At 40.3% G+C, this 22,348-nt stretch overlaps 1 protein-coding gene across 2 annotated transcripts in view; it reads left to right on the forward strand.

The window, feature by feature from the left end:
- LOC130911184 (protein sel-1 homolog 3-like) overlaps positions 1-20,998 on the forward strand; it is a 28,325-nt gene extending 7,327 nt beyond the window's left edge. Inside the window, exons 5-23 of one of the 2 annotated variants that reach the window (XM_057828979.1) lie at positions 80-195; positions 266-327; positions 1,748-1,880; positions 5,992-6,127; positions 6,193-6,315; positions 8,508-8,713; positions 8,790-8,969; positions 9,052-9,171; positions 9,246-9,386; positions 12,815-12,877; positions 13,046-13,219; positions 13,355-13,482; positions 13,565-13,648; positions 16,151-16,241; positions 16,317-16,404; positions 16,470-16,579; positions 16,675-16,802; positions 16,891-16,993; positions 20,784-20,998. In XM_057828979.1, coding sequence (XP_057684962.1) covers positions 80-195; positions 266-327; positions 1,748-1,880; positions 5,992-6,127; positions 6,193-6,315; positions 8,508-8,713; positions 8,790-8,969; positions 9,052-9,171; positions 9,246-9,386; positions 12,815-12,877; positions 13,046-13,219; positions 13,355-13,482; positions 13,565-13,648; positions 16,151-16,241; positions 16,317-16,404; positions 16,470-16,579; positions 16,675-16,802; positions 16,891-16,993; positions 20,784-20,867 — 2,270 coding nt within the window. In that variant the 3' untranslated portion in view covers positions 20,868-20,998. The remainder of the gene's footprint in view (positions 1-79; positions 196-265; positions 328-1,747; positions 1,881-5,991; positions 6,128-6,192; positions 6,316-8,507; positions 8,714-8,789; positions 8,970-9,051; positions 9,172-9,245; positions 9,387-12,814; positions 12,878-13,045; positions 13,220-13,354; positions 13,483-13,564; positions 13,649-16,150; positions 16,242-16,316; positions 16,405-16,469; positions 16,580-16,674; positions 16,803-16,890; positions 16,994-20,783) is intronic. The other variant, XM_057828981.1, reaches the window with a different exon arrangement.
- Positions 20,999-22,348: the final 1,350 nt, after the last annotated feature.

A 22,348-nucleotide genomic window follows, 5' to 3' on the forward strand; every position in this document is an offset into this window, starting at 1 on the left:
ATCCCCGTTGATCCCACCCCTGGTTAATTTAAATGTTGTCCTTAATATCTGTAACTGTCATCCACTGTTTTCTTCTCAGGCCAACTGCATGTCCAATTGCATGGAGAGCCAGGGGAATCCACCGCTTTCCTGGTCCAGCACGAGGTGCCTTTAGGGGAATGGTGTCGAATCACCATAATGTTACAAGGCAGAGAGGTGAGTCGTCTGTTGTTAAAATAATAATGGTATGAATGACTAGTAAAAAGATCCACTGCTGTGTTGCCAGGTGACGATCACCACTGTGTGCTTCGGCAAAGAGGGTAGAACTGTGAAATCAACAGAGAAGAGGTGTGTATGTAGACAACAGAGATAGGAACTATTGCATGAAAAGCTTACCATGAATAACTTTTTCAAATTCAGCCCTTTAAACTAGTTTTGGAAAGAAAATGGAAGAAAATTGGACTAATAAAATTGTACCGTTTTGGCAATGGCAAAGCAGCTTAATGATATAAGATCCACCGTTGGAGCAATTATTAGAAAATGTAAGAAGCTAAACATGACTGTCAATCTCCCTCGGACTGGGGCTCCATGCAAGACCTACCTCGCAGGGTCTCGATGATCCTAAGAATGGTGAGGAATCAGCCAAGTCCTACACAGGAGGAGCTGGTCAGTAACCTGAAAAGGAGCTGGGACCACCATTTCCGAGGTTAATGTTAGTAATATACTAAGAGGTCATGGTTTAAAATTATGCATGGTACTGAAGGTTCCCCTGCTTAAACCAGCACATGTCCAGGCCTGTTTTAATTTTGACATTGACCATTTGGATGATCCAGAGGAGTCATGGAAGAAAGTCATGTGGTCATATGAGATCAAAATGGAACTCTTTTATCTTAATTCCACTCATAGTGTTTGGCGGGAAAAGAATGATGAGTACCATCTCAAGAACACCATCCCAACTGTGAAGCATGGGGGTGGTAACATCATGCTTTTGGGGTGTTTTTCTGCACATGGGACTGAACGACTGCACTAAATTAAGGAGAGGATGCCCAGGGCCATGTATTGTGAGATTTTGGGAAATAACCTCCCTACCTCAGTTAGAGCATTGAAAATGGCTGGTGACTGGGTCTTTCAACAGAACAATGTTGGAAGACCCAAAAAAATATCAAGGTTTTGGAGGGGCCTAGACAGTCTTCAGACCTAAATCCAATAGAAAATCTTTGAAGGAAGCTAAAACTCTGTGTTTCTAGGTGACAGTCCAGAAAGCCGATTGATCTAGAGAAGATCTGTGTGGAGCAGTTGTGCAAAATCCCTGCTGCATCTGTGCAAACCTGGTGAAAATTTACAGGAAATGTTTGACCTCTGTGATTGTAATCAAAGCCTACTGTACCAAATATTAACATTGATTTTCTCAGGTGTTAAAATACTTATTTGCAGCAGTATAATACAAATAAATTGTTAAATAATCATAAACTGTGATTTTGGATTTTTTTAGATTGTCTCTCACAGTGGACAAGCACCTACAATGAAAATTTCAAACCCGCCCATCATTTCTAAAAGTGGGAGACCTTGCAAAATCGCAGGGTTTTCAAATACAGTAACAAATTATTTTTACCTCGTTACATTCCACCACTGAAATTTGGTAGGCATAAGTAAAGCACACAGCAAATTTTCCAACATGAAAGTTCGTGAGCTTGTCTATTAGGGGTAAACTACAAACAAGTATTTTATTTATCAACTCTCTTCAAAGAAGGGTTTTCTCCTTGCACAGGCTCAGTCATGACATCAGACTGAATGACACCGATGGATATTTTGTCATTGGAGGTGGGAGATACATGAAAGGTGTCGAAGGTTACTTTGGACCATCGCTTTACTACAGGAATAGAGTGTTGCCTCAAAGCCCTGTAAGCCAAAATCTAGTGACAACCTACAGTCTCTGACAAAAGTCTTGTCGCTTATCCATTTTGTAGAAACAATTGCTAATAACCTGACTTTTACTTATTCAATTGGTTTCAGAAATGGCTCATATGAAAGCTAAGACCCTTCCAAATGATGTTGAATGTACAAAAATATATTTATATCACTGAAAAAAGATTGATCATTCAAAGTTTTGTCACCTATAGAAAGTAGTGTGAAAATTGAACAAAAAATGTACTTCAAATACAAAAATATGTTACATAAAACAAGCGAATTAACACTGGAAGTCCAGGGTTTTTAAAGGGCTATGAAGAAATACCAGAAAGGTGTCAAATGACCCAGATACCAAACTGACGACTGGGCTTTGTCAAACAATAGACCATTCAAAGAAGCAATCAAGCAGCCCCCCCCCCCCCCCCCCCCCCACACACACACACACACACTCCTGTGGCGTCGCTGTCTAGGTGTGAAGCGGTGGTTTCACTCTGGATAGCTGCTATTAGCGTCTTGAATATAAGAAATGTGTAGACTTCTTGGTGGGTCTTGCAAAGGAATTGGCTCACTCTCATGTGGGCGCAAAAAAGGAGCAGAAGGAAAAATTGCTTTGGCAGCAACCTCCAACACTTAGCCCCGCGAAAAGGGCGAAGTGTCGTATGTCGCCACATAAAAAATGTTTTGTTTGTTTTTCATTACACCGTCCCTTGTACAGTAGGCAAACTGAAGCTTTTAGAAGATGTAAAAAGGTTGTCCTCCCAATTGCCTGCCTGAGGGGTTCACTGTCCGACAAGCAACAACTGTTTTGTCCAATTGGGCAAGCCTATTCGGAAGAGAGAGAAAACGACCTCTGAAGGTGTTCATTGACTCAGACAACCATCCAATCGCACCTTTCTATCTCCATACAGTTTACACACACATACAGTATATGGGAGACATACTATAAGTCTGACTACGGTATGCTTCCATGCATGAAGTTTAAAAAAAAAAAAAAAAAACATGACTAGTATGTTCCATCGGTTTACACAGAGGATAAAACTGGAAGAGTTGACGGGACAAGTAAACACTTAAAAAGAAAAGTCACATCCTGTCAGTAGTTTGGTCTATTGTATGGTGGCTTTTTCACCACAACCTGTCTTCTGGGCTTGAAAGTGACAACAGGCCAGCTAGATTAAGTAGTGGTGCTGCGAGATCCAAATTTAATATTTTGTATGACTTACATTGGCTTCGGCAAGGGTTCATACAATTATTGATGAAGTCATCAGGAACATCAAAGAAAGCAGTCTTGCATGCCCCCCAGAGTTCATCAACATTCTTGGGTTTCGTCTTCCATGCGTCCTCTTTCATCATACCCCAGACATGATCAATAATGTTCATGTCTGGTGACTGGGCTGGCCAGTCCTGGAGGATCTTCATCTTCTTTGCCTTGAGGAACTTTGAGGTAGAGATTGAAGTATGCGATGGAGCACCATCCTGCTGCAGAATTTGTCCCTTTTTATGGTTAGGAATGTAAGAGGCAGCTAAGATTTGTCGATATTTCAGACTATTTATCTCTCCGGGTGCATAGAATTAAAAAAACGTGGCATTTGCCAAGGCCCACAGCCTGTCAAAAGGATGGACGCTGGAAAAGTGACAAAAGGTAGATTTTTTTGATGAATCTCCCATTGAATTTCACTACAGTCGCCGCAAATATTGCAGGAGACCTACTGGAGCCCGCATGGATCGGAGATTCACTCAGAAAACGGTGAAGTTTGGTGGTGGCAAAATCATGGTCTGGGGTTACATCCAGTATGGGGTGTGCGAGAGATCTGCAGGGTGGAAGGCAACATAAATAGTCTGAAATATCAACAAATCTTAGCTGCTTCTTACATTCCTAACCATAAAATGGGACAAATTCTGCAGCAGGATGGTGCTCCATCGCATACTTCAATCTCTACCTCAAAGTTCCTCAAGGCAAAGAAGATCAAGATCCTCCAGGACTGGCCAGCCCAGTCACTAACATGAACAGGACGAAAGAGGAAGCATGGAAGACGAAAACCAAGAATGTTGATGAACTCTGGGAGGCATGCAAGACTGCTTTCTTTGATGTTCCTGATGACTTCATAAATACATTGTATAAATTCTTGTCGAAGCCAATGGAAGTCATACAAAATATTAAATTTGGATCTCACAGCATCACTACACTAGAAGTCCCACTGGTGTCCCATTTTGGGACACCCTGGGATCCGCCCCCAAGCCTAGCCTAGCCTAGCCTAGCCTTTTTTTTGTAAATGAGGCCATTAGTTATGCAACGCCGGCCAGATCCCATTTCTATTTTTCTACTCCTACCCCTTGGCCCTTCAAACGGAGCAATAAGGAGTAGGGCTTGAAATGTTAGCATTACGAATTGGGATACCCCTTCACACTCACGTACGTCATAAGTCCGTTCGGCCAGTTGTTAGGTAACCAAAAGCGACGATAAAAAGTGCACTTGTGCGTTTAGCTAAACTGAAAAACAAAACAAACATGACATAACATTACAATTAGTGGTGCCCTTAGTAGATAATACTGGTCATCATCTGTTAGAATATTATTTGGACGTATCAAGCTTGTTTCATTTAATTTAAGCAAAGCAAACAAAACAAACACTTGCAACTAACGGAAGGGTCCACAATTCATGCACATACAGTAGATGTGGAGCACTACTATTATTTAAATATCCTCAGAAGTTTTTCAGTTTAGTGTCAAGTAATAAGTAAAAGTGCCTGAAAGTAGCCTGACTGAAGAAGATTTTTCGTCCAACCCCCTCCTGAGCTAATGGCTGAATTTGCAAGTAAAGAGAAAGTAGCTTGACTTCGGAAGGGCCAAAACCTGCCAGTTTTCCGAAACTTCCGGGTTCGCGGTGAATCAGTAACAGGCACACTTTTGCTCAATAGACAATGTTTATTGATTAGAAAATGCAGAATAATGACATTTATTGATTACGATCCCACAAGAGCAAGCAAACAGATATCAAAAACAAGCAAACAAATGGTAACGTGATGCTAGATTTGAGTTTGTCAATCTCAGAACCCCCGCGTTGCGTTACAGCACAACTAGTTGTCCCTTAGAAATGAAAATTGCTTACCGTGACAAACGAGTGGGAAGCCAACAACACTCCAGTAAAGCGGCAAAGGGGCAAAGCCAGGCGATCCGTACGTGACCCCTGGCGGACTTCACAGGTCGCCCGGAAATGTCCAGTTTTGTAAGGACGCACCCCTCGGAGGTGGAGAGGCCAACTTCCGCCCCTGAGCGGCGCGGCCCTGTCCAATCACAAACATTTAAGCTACTTTTGGTTCAGCCCCCTTCAAAAAGGGCTTTTCACATGGGACAAATGAGCTGTGCTGCAACAGATGCCAACAAATGGTAAATATTATGGGTGCAAAACAAGTTATCTCTATGGGACCCAGGCGTGTAACTATGGGACCCAGGCGTGTCCAAACAAGTTATCTCGTGAGATTCTCAAGCGCGTCTCCTAACTATGGGAACAAGGTGAAAAACAATACAAGTTGTTACAATCTATGTCACAGAAGCAATCATACATCACAAAAGCATAATGTAATATTTTCCCCTATCACTGCCTGACTGGTTTGGCCCTTCCTAAGTCAAGCTACTTTCTCTTTACTTGCAAATTCAGCCATTAGCTCAGGAGGGGGTTGGGCGAAACCTTCCTTGCAAACCTGCCTGACTGGTTTGGCCCTTCCTAAGTCAAGCTACTTTCTCTTTACTTGCAAATACTTCTAGTGTTAATTCGCTTATGATATGTAACATTTTTGTACTTGAAGTACATTTTTTGTTCAATTTTCACACTACTTTCTGTAGGCGACAAAACTTTTGTCTTGCCAAAATTTGACCTTTATGTCTTCATTAAATGATAAATCTTTATTTCAGTGAAACAATTATATTTTTGTACATTCAACATCATTTGGGAGGGTCTTAGCTTTCACGTTAGCCACTTCTAAAACCAATTGAATAATTAAAAGTCAGGTTATTAGCAATTGTTTCTACAAAATGGATAAGCGACAAGACTTTTATCTGGGACTGTATGTTCTGCTTCTTATGATCATCGCTCTCCTCCACACACAGTCAGAAGTCTGTCTTCCCGCTGTCATCCGAAAACTGGATCTAACTGGATGGATGGACACCTGTCGAGAACTTTCTCTCCATGTAAGCCAAAGCATACGGTTCTACTCTCTCCTGGCCAAGCAAAACAAAGAGTCAGGTAGTAAACCTCTTATTCCAATAGGACATGTTGTCAACATTCCTAAACAAATCTTTTTTTTTCAGCCAACAGTTTGGATGAGTTTGACATTGTGAAACGAAAAGATAAAATGAAGAAGTGTGAGTTGTGGGAAGGGGTGGTTCCGCGATATGTCACCAAAGTTGCAAAGCATCTGACTTTCAAGCGTGGTAAGCGTTTTTACATTGACTACACAGTAACTCTGGCATAATACTCCTCAAAACTAAATTAAGCAAACGGATCAATACCCTTCCTACGCTGTAAAAAAAATAAAACTTCCTATTGATCATGCTCACTTTTTAAGTAGACATAACTCAAATTCTCTTAAAGTGCCTGTGACACCATAAAGAAAATCTTAAAAAGCATTAATATTGGAAGGAAAATCATATTTTGAGACGATTTGACTATATACAACAATTTGGCAAAGCGCAGATGATGAGAAATAGGAGTGGGAACCTCTTGGTACCTCACGATACGATACGATTTACGATACAAAATCACGATAACGATCTCACGATATGGCGATACAATGATTATCGATACATTTGTAGAATATCCTAGAATGATTTTCTGACCAACAACTAATAAAGAGAAAAACAAGCTTCTGCTGTGAATTGGAATGAGTTTATCACTAGTAGACGTCCAATCCATTTGAAATGAAGGGGGGCAGCGAATGAACGAACGTCTATGCCACGTCTATGGCTGTCAGTGGCAGCCAATGCCAGGCAATCAGGTAATTTTGGGCCATTTAAGGTCATTTACAGAGGGGCAAATAAATATTTAGTCAACCACTAATTGTGCAAGTTCTCCTACTTGAAAAGATTAGAGAGGCCTGTAATTGTCAACATGGGTAAACCTCAACCATAAGAGACAGAATGTGGAACCCCCCCCTAGAAAATCACATTGTTTGATTTTTAAAGAATTTATATGCAAATCATGGTGGAAAATAAGTATTTGGACAATACCAAAATTTTATCTCAATACTTTGTTATGTACCCTTTGTTGGCAATAACGGAGGCCAAACGTTTTCTGTAACTCTTCACAAGCTTTTCACACACTGTTGCTGGTATTTTGGCCCATTCCTCCACGCAGATCTCCTCTAGGGCAGTGATGTTTTGGGGATGTCGTTGGGGCAACACGGACTTTCAACTCCCTCCACAGATTTTCTATGGGGTTGAGACCTGGAGACTGGCTAGGCCACTCCAGGACCTTGAAATGCTTCTTATGAAGCCACTCCTTTGTTGCCATAGCTGTGTGTTTGGGATCATTGTCATTCTGAAAGACCCAGCCAAGTCTCATCTTCAATGACCTTGCTGATGGAAGGAGATTTTCACTCAAAGTCTCTCGATACATGGCCCCATTCATTCTTTCCTTTACACAGACCAGTCGTCCTGGTCCCTTTGCAGAAAAACAGCCCCAAAGCATGATGTTTCCACACCCATGCTTCACAGTGGGTATGGTGTTCTTCGGATGCAATTCAGTAGTCTTTCTCCTCCAAACATGAGAACCTGACGGGCCTGGACGTGTACTTTGTTCAGCAGTGGGACACGTCTGGCAGCGCAGGAGTCCCTGGCGGTGCATTGTGTTACTGCCTTTGTTATTGTGGTCCCAGCTTTCTGGAGGTCATTCACTAGGTCCCCCCGTGTGGTTCTGGGATTTTTGCTCACAGTTCTTGTTATCATTTTGACGCCACGGGGTGAGATCTTGCATGGAGCCCCATATCGAGGGGGATTGTCAGTGGTCTTGCATGTCTTCCATTTTCTAATAATTGCTCCCACAGTTGATTTCTTTACACCAAGTGTTTTACTTATTGCACATTCAGTCTTCCCAGCCTGGTGCAGGTCTACAATTTTGTTTCTGGTGTCCTTCGACAGCTCTTTGGTCTTGGCCACAGTGGAGTTTGGAGTGTGACTGACTGAGGTTGTGGACAGGTGTCTTTTATACCGATAGTGAGTTAAAACAGGTGCCATTAATACAGGTAATGAGTGGAGCCTCGTTAGACATCGTTAGAAGAAGTTAGACTTTAAAAAATCAAACAATGTGATTTTCTGTTTTTGTTCCCACATTCTGTCTCTCATGGTTTAGGTTTACCCATGTTGACAATTACAGGCCTCTCTAATCTTTTCAAGTAGGAGAACTTGCACAATTGGTGGTTGACTAAATACTTATTTGCTCCTCTGTGTGAACATGATGTTTATCACTTTCAATGGCAGTGAATGAGTTAACAACAGAAAATAATTTTGAGCGTCCGTTTTGACGAGGTACAATGCGCTGCTAGCCCTCTCAATCAAAATGGATTGAGTGTCTATCACCATATGTAGCAGAGCATTAGTTAAGATGAACGTGAACGTCATCTTTGCAGGTGGAGGAAGTGTCAGCCCTCAAGCCGTGGGCCGTACACTGTATCACCTGTTGCTTCACAAACTGCGTGGAGGGAGTGAAATGCTAGTCTTGGGTCAGATATTACCTATGCTCCTTAAAGCCGGCTGCTTGGGTAACACTGCAGCTCTGCATATTTCCTCAGTCCTCTACAGCATAGGTCAGGGGGTGGAGAAAGACCACAGTAAGGTGCGTTCTCAGTGGTCATCTTCAGTCACGTGGAGGCGAGTTCATGTAAGTCAATGAAAAACATGGTTTCGCTTAGGCATGGCTGCTGGCCCTGTTGGCAGCCCAGAAGGACCATCGGCTAGCTCTACTGCAACTAGGCCACCTGCACCTTCAGGGACTCCACGGGGTCTTCGCGGATGAGGACGTTGCCTATGCATACTACGCCAACATTGCCAAACAGACCACGCTGGACCGACATAAGCCCTCATCACATCAGGTGATAGTGGGCTCTCAGAAGTTGGTCACTTTTGTAATTTACCAAATAAACCACCCTCTTTAATTTTTTTCCTGGACTTCAGGTGTATGTTGAAAACATTTACCTGCATGATGATGAGATCCTCGAACTTCAGACCAATGAACACCATCACATCTTCCAGTGGCTGGAGCATCAGGCGCATCAGGGTGTCCCCGATGCTGAAGTACCCCGACTGTTGTGTTTTGAAGAACAAACAAAACAGACCAAGGAAGTCATACTCCATCTTCATTTTTACAGGAATCCCTGGCTCGCATGCTTTTCTGGGGGCAGCAGGGAGTGTCACCCAACATTGAGGCAGCGATGAGGCACTATGAGCGAGGGGCAGTCAACCTCCAAAACCCTGCTTCCATGTATGACTTTGCTATCGTCCTTCTGCAGGTAAATTTCAAGTTTGTTTTGAGAGGTGAATTCATAGACTTCACTATCAGTTGACAAGACAGCTCTTACAGACATTGCGGCACGGCTACCCGTAGGGGGCCTGGCAAGGCAGAGCGCCGTGACAGCATTCACTGCGATAAACTCAAACTCTAATAGCGGATTTAGGTGGAAACAGGACGGATTTAGGTGGAAACAGGACAAAAGTTTGAGTGCATACAAGCAGGCAAGAGTGTCTCAAAAGTGATTTGGTGGAGGATTCAAGGTAATTATTATATAAAATAGCACCATGCATGCATTTTGAAATGTGAAAAAGAATAAATGAATGGAAAAAATTAGCGTGACTTTAGCTTGAAATATTGACGTAAAATGAATGATAACTGCCCAGTGTCAAGTTCCAATACATATCCTTAGGTAGACATATATAATATTACCCAAAATAAGGACAGTACAGGAACTCACTTTAGTTGAAACGCTTGCAAGGAGAAGGAGGGGAAACTGATTATAAGACCCTGATTATAAGACAGCAACCTCTTTTTCAAGACTCAAGTTTGAAAAAAGACTTTTTGAACACCAAATTAATTTCTATACAGAAAATAATTACAGTACATCTGAAACAAATGATTATAACAATATATTTGAGAGAAAAAGCATGTTATTTTGCCTCATTCAAATCTTAATATCTGAAAATTTAAATATGTAACCTAAAGTGCAATCACATTCGTAAATGAATGGCTTCTGGTTTTTGAAATGTAAATAAACCAATCTATTGTGATAAAACAGCAAAATTGCAATAACTGTATTAACCATCAAAGTGAGGTCTAATTATAACTGTAGTCTTGAAACAAACATTGCAATGAAATAATGCAAACTGGTTAAACTTGAGAGTAGCTGAGATTAGTCAAGACAGAACGTTACTCCTCAAGTTCAGCATTTGCTTCAATGATATCTGGCGGCATCTAGCGTCGTGAATGGTTCTAATGTCTAGACCCCGAATATAAGACGACTCCCACTTTTTCAGTCTCATTTAAATGCAAAAAACACAGTCTTATATTCGGGCCAATACGGTATACGTGTTTTATTTTATGAAACATTTTAAGCTAAAAATGACGAGGGCCAGATAGCCGGCAAGATGTGCTGATGCAATAATGACATCGGAATTCAACCTAAAAAAGTTGTGATTGTGATGCTAAATTTGCTTTTGTTGAGTAGAATTAAGATGATTCAGCACGCTTTCCTCGAGGTATAAGTTTCTGATGTGAAAATTGAGTGATTTATTTATTAGCTGTTGAAAACTTCAAGATTGTCAAAAACTGTCAAAATTGCACAAAATTAAAAAAAATCAAATTTTCGAATCAAAAAGTCAATATTTCGGGTAAAAATGATATGTTAACTATTGCTACTGATCCTGAAAATATAAGTGATTAACTCTGCATTTGGTGATTTTTGTGCATCTAGTGTAAAATCTGAGAATTTTTATAGCGATTTTAAGTTTTGTTATACTTAGATAAAAAAAGAATTAATTGGGATTTAATTACGGAAATGACTGAATTTTCTTATGCCGCTGCTAATGGAGACTCATATACAGTTGGGCAAATAAGTATTTAGTCAAATACTAATTGTGCAAGTTCTCCCACTTGAAACTATTAGAGAGGCCTGTAATTGTCAACATAGGTAAACCTCAACCATGAGAGACAGAATGTGGGGAAAAAACCCCAGAAAATCACATTGTTTGATTTTTAAAGAACTTATTTGCAAATCATGGTGGAAAATAAGTATTTGGTCTATACCAAAAGTTCATCTCAGTACTTTGTTATGTACCCTTTGTTGGCAATAACGGAGGCCAAACATTTTCTGTAACTCTTCACAAGCTTTTCACACACTGCTGCTGGTATTTTGGCCCATTCCTCCATGCAGATCTCCTCTAGAGCAGTGATGTTTTGGGGCCTTTATTGGGCAACACGGACTTTCAACTTTCTCCTCACCCCGTGGCGTCAAAATGATAACAAGAACGGGGAGCAAAAATCCCAGAACCACACGGGGGGACCCAGTGAATGACCTACAGAGAGCTGCGACCACAGAAACAAAGGCTGCTATCAGTAACACAATGCGCCGCCAGGGACTCAAATCCTGCACTGCCAGACGTGTCCCCCTACAGAAGAAAGTACACGTCCAGGCCCGTCGGCGGTTCGTTAGAGAGCATTTGGATGATCCAGAAGAGGACTGGGAGAATGTGTTATGGTCAGATGAAACCAAAATAGAACTTTTTGATAGAAACACAGGTTCTTTTGTTTGGATGAAAAAGAATACTGAATTGCACCATACCCACTGTGAAGCATGGGGCTGGAAACATCATGCTTTGGGGCTGTTTTTCTGCAAAGGGGCCAGGACGACTGATCTGTGTAAAGGAAAGAATGAATGGGGCCATGTATCGAGAGATTTTGAGTGAAAATCTCCTTCCATCAGCAAGGGCATTGAAGATGAGATGAGATGGCTGGGTCTTTCAACATGGAAATGGTCCCAGACACACAGCCAGGGCAACAAAGGAGTGGCTTCGTAAGAAGCATTTCAAGGTCTTGGAGTGGCCTAGCCAGTCTCCAGATCTCAACCCCATAAAAAGTCTGTGGAGGGAGTTGAAAGACCGTGTTGCCCAACGACAGCCCCAAAACATCCCTGCTCTAGAGGAGATCTGCATAGAGGAATGGGCCAAAATACGAGCAACTGTGTGAAAAGCTTGTGAAGAGTTACAGAAAATGTTTGGCCTCCGTTATTGCCAACAAAGGGTACATAACAAAGTATTGAGATGAACTTTTGGTGTTGACCAGATACTTATTTTCCACCACGATTTGCAAATAAATTATTTAAAAATCAACCAATGTGATTTTTTTTTTTTTTCACATTCTGTTTCTCATGGTTGAGGTTTAACCATGTTGACAATTACAGGCCTCTCTAATCTTTTCAAGTGGGAGAACTTGCACAATTAGTGGTTGATTAAATATTTATTTGCCCCACTGTATGCCTAAGGGAGGTGCCTGTTTTGGTTTTAGGTCGTTAGCGGCTTTGGTTTTGAAAATATTTTAAGTTTTTTAAAATAGGCCCCCTACGGAGCGGCTCCGCACCCTGTTTCCCGTCAACTGATAGTGAAGTCTATGGTGAATTATGGTTATCTTTACTGCTATAACTCAGAATGCAAGCACAAAACAGCAGAAACCTGGACTTGACTGTGTGGTAACCACGACGTCAGCTGTTGAAATGTTTGCCACCACCCTCTAGTGGCTGTGTTGGGACCTTACTCAAAGTCATGAGTAATTCAGGCTCAACAGTGAGAAGCCTAAATTCATAACAACAAAAATATATTTTTTCCCGCTTAAAAGTCAAGGTGCCGCGGCATTTTGATTTTATCTGATGGCATTATTTTCCCCAATATGTAGGGACATGGGGTTGAAAAGGACATTCCCAAAGGTGTCAAGTTCCTGCAAAAAGCAATGGACAAGGTTTGTTATTCATTCATTCCAAGCTTTTTGGATACATTTTTTTCCTTTTTTTCCTGAATAGATCATTTTAAAAAATCTTTCCAGTTATTGAATTGTGCAAGGTTACCATTAATGAATGGCTCATATAACCATTCCAATGGTTCCAATTGTCATTATTTGTTCCTTCAGGGTTTTGTCCCTGCCCTGAGTGCCATGGCCTGGTATTACGAGCGCTTTGAGCAGGACTACAAAAAGGCAGTGGTGCTGTGGGAGCAGGCGGATGTCCTCGGGAACGCTGACGCTGCTCTCAACCTCGGAGTTGTGTACTTGCTCGGGCTTTACCCAGGCAGAGACCCTGACCTGGTAGGAAGATTACTACATCCAGTGCTCAGCACCATTTCCACTTTTTAAGACCATACTTTGTGGTTAATTTAATAATTCAACATCAGCTATTAACCATTGCAGCACGTTTTTGTTCTCTACAATTTGTTCCTACAGTACATGGCCTTCCAGTACTTTCTAAAGGCTGCAAAGCAAGGACACATCAGGGGTGCGGTGGAAGTCGCAGGCATCTGGTCCACTGGGCTTTCCGGTCGTGTCAGTCGCAGTCCGTCGGATGCTGTCTTGTTGGCCCCTTTTTATTTTAGTAAAAATAGTACTTTATTTTCATGACAAAGCACTCTAAAACACATTTCTACCTGATCACAGATGGGCAAAGTGGGCAGCTGAGCAAAATGGATACCTGGGCCGGCTGCTACGGCAAGCTCTGGATGCCTTTCTGAAACGTGATCTGTAAGTGCATCTTTCTTATTTGAGCAGATTAAAGCAAAGTAAAAGCTAATGCAAATATACAGTATACAGAGGTATGAAGAAGTATTTGAACCTTTTGGAATTTCTCACATTTCTGCATAAAATCCCCATCAAATGTGATCTGATCTTTGTCAAAACCGCACTGATGAATAAACAGTGTCTGCTTTAACTAAAACCACCCGAATATTAACAGGCTTTCGTGTTTAAATGAGGATAGTATGCAAACAATGACAGAAGTGGGATAAATAAGTAAGTGAACCATCACATTTAATGTTTAGCCCCCCCCCCCCCCCCCCCGGCCTTTTGGCAGCAATAACTTCAACCAGACGCTTCCTGTAGCAGCATATCAGTATGGCTCATCGAGCAGGACTAAACTTGGCCCATTCTTCTCTACAAAACTTCTGTAGTTCAGTCATATTCCTGGGATATCTGGCATGAATCCCTGTCTTTAGGTCAGTGGTTCTTAACCTTGCTCAAGGTACCGAACCCCACAAGTTTCACATGTGGATTTATCAAACCCTTCGGAATTAGATTATTAAGTTCTTTTTGTCATTCAAAACCATAATGTCTAAGCTAGCAAGCTAATAATGTAGCAAAGTCACGTTCAAAATTCTTCTCATTTTGACAGTATGTTTTATAAACAGGTCAAAATTTGAGACCACACTGCCCATTGGTCTGTTGTATTCCCTCATACCAAGTGTGAGTCGACCGTCACCTGAGCAAACCAGTTCCTCCTCCCACAAGATCGAGGACTAATAGTTAAAAGAAATGGATTGAGCCTGTAAATTGGGAGCAAACCAGTCCAAAACCTGGTCTTAAAAGCAAATTTGCCTGGATTTAATCAGCGTACAAAAATAGGGCTCTGCATTCCTTTACCTTCGCCGAACCCCCTAGACTTACTCACCAAACTCCTGGGGTTCGCTCGACCCCAGGTTAAAAACCACTGCTTTAGGTCATGCCACAGCATCTCAATGGGGTTCAAGTCTGTATTTTGACTTCGATACTCCAGAACGTGTATTTTGTTCTTCTGAAACCATTCTGAAGTTGTTTTACTTCTCTGTTTTGGATCATTGTCTTGTTGCAGCATCCATCCTCTTTGTAGCTTCAACTATCTGACAGACGGCCTCAGGTTTTCCTGCAAAACATCCCGATTAACCTTTGAATTCATTCTTCCATTAATGATTGCAAGTTGCTCAGGCTCTGAGGCAGCAAAACAGCCCCAAATCATGATGCTCCCTCTGCCATGCTTCACGGTGGGTATGAGGTGTTGATGTTGATGAGCTGTTCCATTTTCCCTCCACACATGATGTTGTGTGGTACTCCCAAAAAATTGGTTTCATTAGTCCACAAAATATTTTGCCGAAACTTCTGTGGAGTGTCCAAGTGCCTTTTCATGAACATTAAAGGAGCAACAGTGTTTTTTTTTTTTTTTTTTAGACAGCAGTGGCTTCCTCCGTGGAGTCCTCCCATGAACATCATTCTTGGCCATAGTTTTACATACTATTATAGTTGATGTGTGCACAGAGATATTGGACTGTGCCAGTGATTTCTGTAAGTCTTTAGCAGACACGCTAGGGTTCTTTTTTTTTTTAATCTCTGAGTATTCTGCACTCAACTCTTGGCATCGTCTTTGGTGGACGGCCACTCCTTGGGAGTGAAGGAACAGTGCCAAACTCTCTCCATTTGTAGATAACATCTCCGACTGTCGACTGATGAACGTCCAGACTTTTACAGATGGTTTTGTATCCTTTCCCAGATTTATACAAATCAACAATCCTTGATCACAGATCTTCAGACAGCTCTTTTGACTGAGCCATGATGCACATCAGACAATGCTTCTCATCAAGACAGTTCTTACCAGGTGTGTGTTTTATAGTGGGCAGGGCACCTTTAAACCACACATCACTGGTTGGGCACACACCTGACTTAAATTGTTTGGTAAAAATTGGTTTCAATTGCTCTTTAAGTCTCCTTAGGCAGAGGGTTCACTTACTTATTTTACCCCCTTCTATTATTGTTTGCATGCTATCCTCATGAAATATGCAAACCTATAAATGTTCGGGTGGTTTTAGTTAAAGCAGACAGTTTTTTATGGGGCGCCGTTTGTAAAGCAGCACATGCTCAAAATTACGACAACATTTTCTCACATTTAGCGCCAAACAGTGTTTAAAACGTTGTGTGAAATTTTTAGTCACTTTTTTTTGCACATTTACAACATTATTTAGCAACTTAAATATTTATTTTTCAATAAAATTTTTTGGACCTGATTGTTTAAATCCAGAACTAAATATTTAATTTAAATCCTAAATTTATATCCTTTATCCTAAATGCTAAATCTTGAAACGGTTGGAACTCATATTTTTGTGCATGTGCTGCTTTACAAACGGCGCCCCATAGTTTTTACATGTGTGTGATTTTGACAAAGATCATATCACATTGGATGGTGATTTTATGCAGAAATGTGAAATGCTATCTTCTTTCCAGGTTCAGCTCACTGTTCTATTACATGATGGCTGCTGAACTGGGTGTCGCGGTTGCCCAATTTAATGTGGCGTATCTGTGTGATCAAAACAAGGCCAGTTCACAACACAGTTAACTTTCCACACTGTTCCACACTCTTATAGGCTATTTCTGCTGGGTTTATCCACAGGGGAATTTCCTTGAGCCTAGTTTTGCACTAAACTGCAAGAGAAGATATTATAACCTCACAGTCCACAATCAGAAGCCCGACTCTTATGGTAAATTTGGCTAGAGGACATCAAATTGGCAACTACAGTGAGTCGTTAACCTTGTTTGTGAGCAGCAATGCTGAGGATGGGTGACATGTGGTACGGCGGACTTGTAGACGGCCACAAGAGATTGGCATCTGCTGCCGAGATGTACAAACGGGCTGCGCTGAGGAATGATCCACAGGTCACATAGCAATTTTCCTTTTTTTTTTTTTTTCATATTAGCACTTGTTTGTGTTTACAAGGATTCTATAAATACCTGTACATTTCCACTTGAAGGGATGGTACAACCTGGGGTTGCTCGTCGAAGAGGGCTACAGGCTACAAATGCCACTGCTCATTGAGCTCGGCCTTTCTCAGTTCTACTCAGAACATGACTTCGAGCTTCAAACTGCTTTGTACAAAAGGTGATCATGTTGAGGAATCATCATTAAAACGTGTATTTAATGGTCTGTCTGCTGACTAATTGTTTTCTCTGCTTTGTCTCGCTGAAAGGTGTCGAGATTCTGAGAATTTAGACTCCTACTTGCCCTGCAGCTTGGCTCTCGTCAAAGTGTATCTACAAGTTTATCAAAAGGAATATAGTGCTACGATTAAGGTTTGTGTTCTTTAACTTTTCAAGATTTGGGTTTGGAGGTTATTTCTGCCAATGAGTAATATACTTCCTACCTTAAATGCAGGTACAGTGATCCCTTGTTTTTCGTGGTTAACTGGGACCTGCCCCGCGAAAATAAAAAATCGCAAAGTAGAGGTGGGGCTTACTTACATAAAAAAAAAAAAAGTTTTTCTTTGCTGTGTTCAATAAATTTATCCAGATTTACCATTATTAGAAAGAGGTACACACAAGGCGTGTTTTCCCTTTTTTCCCCCAAAGTAATAAAAAACCAAACAAAAAAAAACCAAACAAAAAACTTTATATGTATATGGTGGAAAACACTCAGGTGACTTGAAGTTCCGCTCTGAGACCCCCAATTTAGCCAACTTTCAAAATTGTCCGATATGCATGTGTGATACATCATTGGAAAGCTTAAAATCTCAATTTTCTGGGGGAAGAAAAATTTTTGATCAGGAGGGCATTTAAAAAACAAACAAAAAAATTAAACAGCAAAACCCTATCTGGAGGTGAGAGCACGCAAGAACAGAATTACAGACACCATGACTTTATCGAAACATGATCGCGTACTTACTTTGTTTCGAACCAAAAACCATGCAAAAACCAACGTCTTCAGAAGAGGCTTCCTCCTGGGGTGACAGCCATGCACACCAATTTGATGTAGAGTCCGGGGTATGGTCTGAGCACAAACAAGCTGACCCCCACCTCTTCAATCTCTGCAGCAATGCTGACAGCACTCCTGTAACGAGTCACATAACATTTTGGAGGGAAAATAACAAGCAGTAATCAGTTTTGACGTTTAGGGATGTACGTTGTTCCCATGCGGTGTACTCACTTTTGTTACCAGGGGTTTGGATATTAATGGCTATATTTTGAGTTATTTTGAGGGGAAAATAAATAAACTCTATTATATAAGCTGCACACAGACTACTTTTTAATGTGTCAGAGTTTCATTTTGTCAGGATATACTTAAATATCTGCAGAAATGAGAGGGGTGTAATCACTTTTGTGATACACTGTGTGTGTATGTATATATATATATATATCTATATATATATATCTATCTATATATATATATCTGTCAAAATTATTGCGTTAACGGGCGGTAATTATTTTTTAAAATTAATCACGTTAAAACATTTGACGCAATTAACGCACATGCCCCGCTCAAACAGATTAAAATGACAGCACAGTGTCACAATGTCCACCTGTTACTTGTGTTTTTTGGAGTTATGTCGCCCTCTGCTGGCGCTTGGGTGCGACGGATTTTTTTGGGCTTAAGCACCCTTGAGCATTGTGTAATTATTGACATCAACAATGGCAGGCTACTAGTTTATTCTTTGATTGAAAATTTTACAAATTTTATTAAAACAAAAACATTAAGAGGGGGTTTTAATATAAAATTTCTATAACTTGTACTAACATTTATCTTTTAAGAACTACAAGTCTTTCTATCCATGGATTGCTTTAACAGAATGTTAATAATGTTAATGCCATCTTGTTGATTTATTGTTATAATAAACAAATACAGTACTTATGTACTGTATGTTGAATGTATATATCCATCTTGTGTCTTATCTTTCCATTCCAACAATAATTTACAGAAAAATATGGCATATTTTATGGATTGTTTCAATTGTGATTAATTATGATTAATTAATTTTTAAGCTGTAATTAACTCGATTAAAAATTTCAATCGTTTGACAGCCCTAATATATATATATATATATATATATATATATATATATATATATATATATATATATATATATATATATATATATATATATATATATATATAGAGTGCCTTGCAAAAGTATTCGGCCCCCTTGAATCTTGCAACCTTTCGCCACATTTCAGGCTTCATACATAAAGATATGATATTTAATTTTTTTGTCAAGCATCAACAACAAGTGGGACACAATCGTGAAGTGGAACAACATTTATTGGATAATTTAAACTTTTTTAACAAATAAAAAACTGAAAAGTGGGGTGTGCAATATTATTCGGCCCCTTTACTTTCAGTGCAGCAAACTCACTCCAGAAGTTCAGTGAGGATCTCTGAATGATCCAATGTTGTCCTAAATGACCGATGATGATAAATAGAATCCAAATGTGTGTAATCAAGTCTCCGTATAAATGCACCTGCTCTGTGATAGTCTCAGGGTTCTGTTTAAAGTGCAGAGAGCATTATGAAAACCAAGGAACACACCAGGCAGGTCCGAGATACTGTTGTGGAGACATTTAAAGCCGGATTTGGATACAAAAAGATTTCCCAAGCTTTAAACATCTCAAGGAGCACTGTGCAAGCCATCATATTGAAATGGAAGGAGCATCAGACCACTGCAAATCTACCAAGACCCGGCCGTCCTTCCAAACTTTCTTCTCAAACAAGGAGAACACTGATCAGAGATGCAGCCAAGAGGCCCATGATCACTCTGGATGGACTGCAGAGATCTACAGCTGAGGTGGGAGAGTCTGTCCATAGGACAACAATCAGTCGTACACTGCACAAATCTGGCCTATATGGAAGAGTGGCAAGAAGAAAGCCATTTCTCAAAGATATCCATAAAAAGTCTCGTTTAAAGTTTGCCACAAGCCACCTGGGAGACACACCAAACATGTGGAAGAAGGTGCTCTGGTCAGATGAAACCAAAATTGAACTTTTTGGCCACAATGCAAAACGATATGTTTGGTGTAAAAGCAACACAGCTCATCACCCTGAACACACCATCCCCACTGTCAAACATGGTGGTGGTAGCATCATGGTTTGGGCCTGCTTTTCTTCAGCAGGGACAGGGAAGATGGTTAAAATTGACGGGAAGATGGATGCAGCCAAATACAGGAACATTCTGGAAGAAAACCTGTTAGTATCTGCACAAGACCTGAGACTGGGACGGAGATTTATCTTCCAACAGGACAATGATCAAAAACATAAAGCCAAATCTACAATGGAATGGTTCAAAAATAAACGTATCCAGGTGTTAGAATGGCCAAGTCAAAGTCCAGACCTGAATCCAATCGAGAATCTGTGGAAAGAGCTGAAGACTGCTGTTCACAAACACTCTCCATCCAACCTCACTGAGCTCGAGCTGTTTTGCAAGGAAGAATGGGCAAGAATGTCAGTCTCTCGATGTGCAAAACTGATAGAAACATACCCCAAGCGACTTGCAGCTGTAATTGGAGCAAAAGGTGGCGCTACAAAGTATTAACGCAAGGGGGCCGAATAATATTGCACGCCCCACTTTTCAGTTTTTTATTTGTTAAAAAAGTTTAAATTATCCAATAAATTTTGTTCCACTTCACGATTGTGTCCCACTTGTTGTTGATTCTTGACAAAAAATTAAAATTTTATATCATTATGTTTGAAGCCTGAAATGTGGCGAAAGGTTGCAAGGTTCAAGGGGGCCGAATACTTTTGCAAGGCACTGTATATATAAAACACTATGTAAAAGAAAACAATGATTTGTTCATCTATTCATGCATATATCATAACATTTTAAAATAAAATACTGTATTTATTTATTTATTTATTTTTAAAAAATTTTTATTGGAAAAAAATCCGTGATGGACTGATGGTGCGGAGTTTGAAGTGTGAAGTAGCGAGGGATCACTGTACGTGAAAAAAGAAGTAACTTTTTTGTTACTTTGTTTTACCTTAGAGCTACACGTCCAACCAAAAAAAAAAGAAATATTAAATAGTCCTAGTAATGAATTTTCTTGCTTGTTAATTGTCTCGCCATAATACTGTAATGCACTACTTTTCTATTAACAGTACGTCACCACGATTGTCGCAGCTGCACCGGTTGTCCTACTGGTCCTCGGCCTCATCGCTCGACATGCCTTAACTCAAAGCTAAGACACCGGCAACATTCTTAGCCAATTTTGCACATTGGTCATCTTCAAATAATGATGATTGCCCAAACAAATATATGTACAGTACTCTGAGCTTGAGTGTGTCTCCTGCTGTGTTTTCCCTCTGACTTTTAAATCAGGTACCACAAAAAAAAAAAAAAAAAAAAAAAAAAAAAAAAAAAAAAAGCTACAAAGCTCAAGTAGGTAGAGATCCAGCACATGTTTTGTTTTCTCCTTGAGGTAACTGTTGTTGTGATTTGGTCTAAACAAATAAAAGTTGATTTGATTTTATTTGACTTAGAACACATCCATAACTGAACAGTATGGACATGCAGGTGACAATGTTTTTTTTTTTTAGGTAACCTATTGTGGTTCCTCGGTTTTATTATTATCATGTTATTCTTTGTTCTGCAGCCCCTTTGAGCTCAATTTGACCCCCTTAGAATGCTTCAAAATGCACCTAAATCGGCAGGCATGTCAAGACAGGTGCAATCTTTGATACCGTGTAAAGACAAATTCTAAATACACTATGTAGCGCCCCCTAGCAGTCATTCCTTGTCCCGCCAACGCTTTGAGCCCTACTTTGACCTCCTCAGAATGCTTCAAAACTCACCAAACTCAACAGCCAGGTGAACACTGGTGAAAACTTTGATAAAATCTAAAAAAATTTAAAAAATAATAAATCAAAATATGCGTAAATGTGTGTAGCGCCCTCTAGGAACAAAACCAACATTTCATTTTTATTTATTTATTTATTATTTTTTTTTTTTTAAAGGTGAAAGAGAAGGTAACAACGCAAAGGTTAAAACTTAGAACACATCAGTACTATATGAATGGGACACCATACGCGGTGCCCAGACTGCCGTTAGTACTACATCCAGTTTTCTTTGGGTGGGCAGAGCGTGTCCGTGGGTGGGCACTGCCCACCCCTGCCCCCCCGGTAACGCCCCTGCTTCAAACATTAAAACACAAAATCAGAGGTGGCAAATCATCTTTTTTGTGGACTACATTGTACTTACTGTTTTCCTTCAGAGGGTGCCAACGAGGGCTGCCGTGATTAATTGACTTACCAATAAATAATTCATTTTCAAATTAACAACGCTTTTAACTCACCATTGGCTGCCACTGACGGCGCTCGACGTCTAATCCTTTTGAGCGTTCATTTGCTGCCACCCTGCCAGTTCAAATTGATTGGAAATCTCCTAGTCATGTGAAACTCATTTAAATTCACAGCAAAGGGATGAAAAGAGCCACATGACTGGACGTCTATTGATGTCAGTGTCAGCCAATAATTTAACCCGAGGGTGTTATTTTATTTTGACTACATTCTTGTGACTTTGTCCAAAGTATGGCTTTTCCTGTGTTATATGTTATAATGTTATAACTAAGTCATTTATGAATATTTTTTATCACTTTCAACCGCTCAAAAATGTTCATTTGCATAAGACCTATCTACACATGTATAGTTTTAATTTTTTTTTTTAA

The sequence above is a fragment of the Corythoichthys intestinalis genome, unplaced genomic scaffold, assembly GCF_030265065.1.
Source record: "Corythoichthys intestinalis isolate RoL2023-P3 unplaced genomic scaffold, ASM3026506v1 HiC_scaffold_23, whole genome shotgun sequence".
NCBI lineage: Eukaryota > Metazoa > Chordata > Actinopteri > Syngnathiformes > Syngnathidae > Corythoichthys > Corythoichthys intestinalis.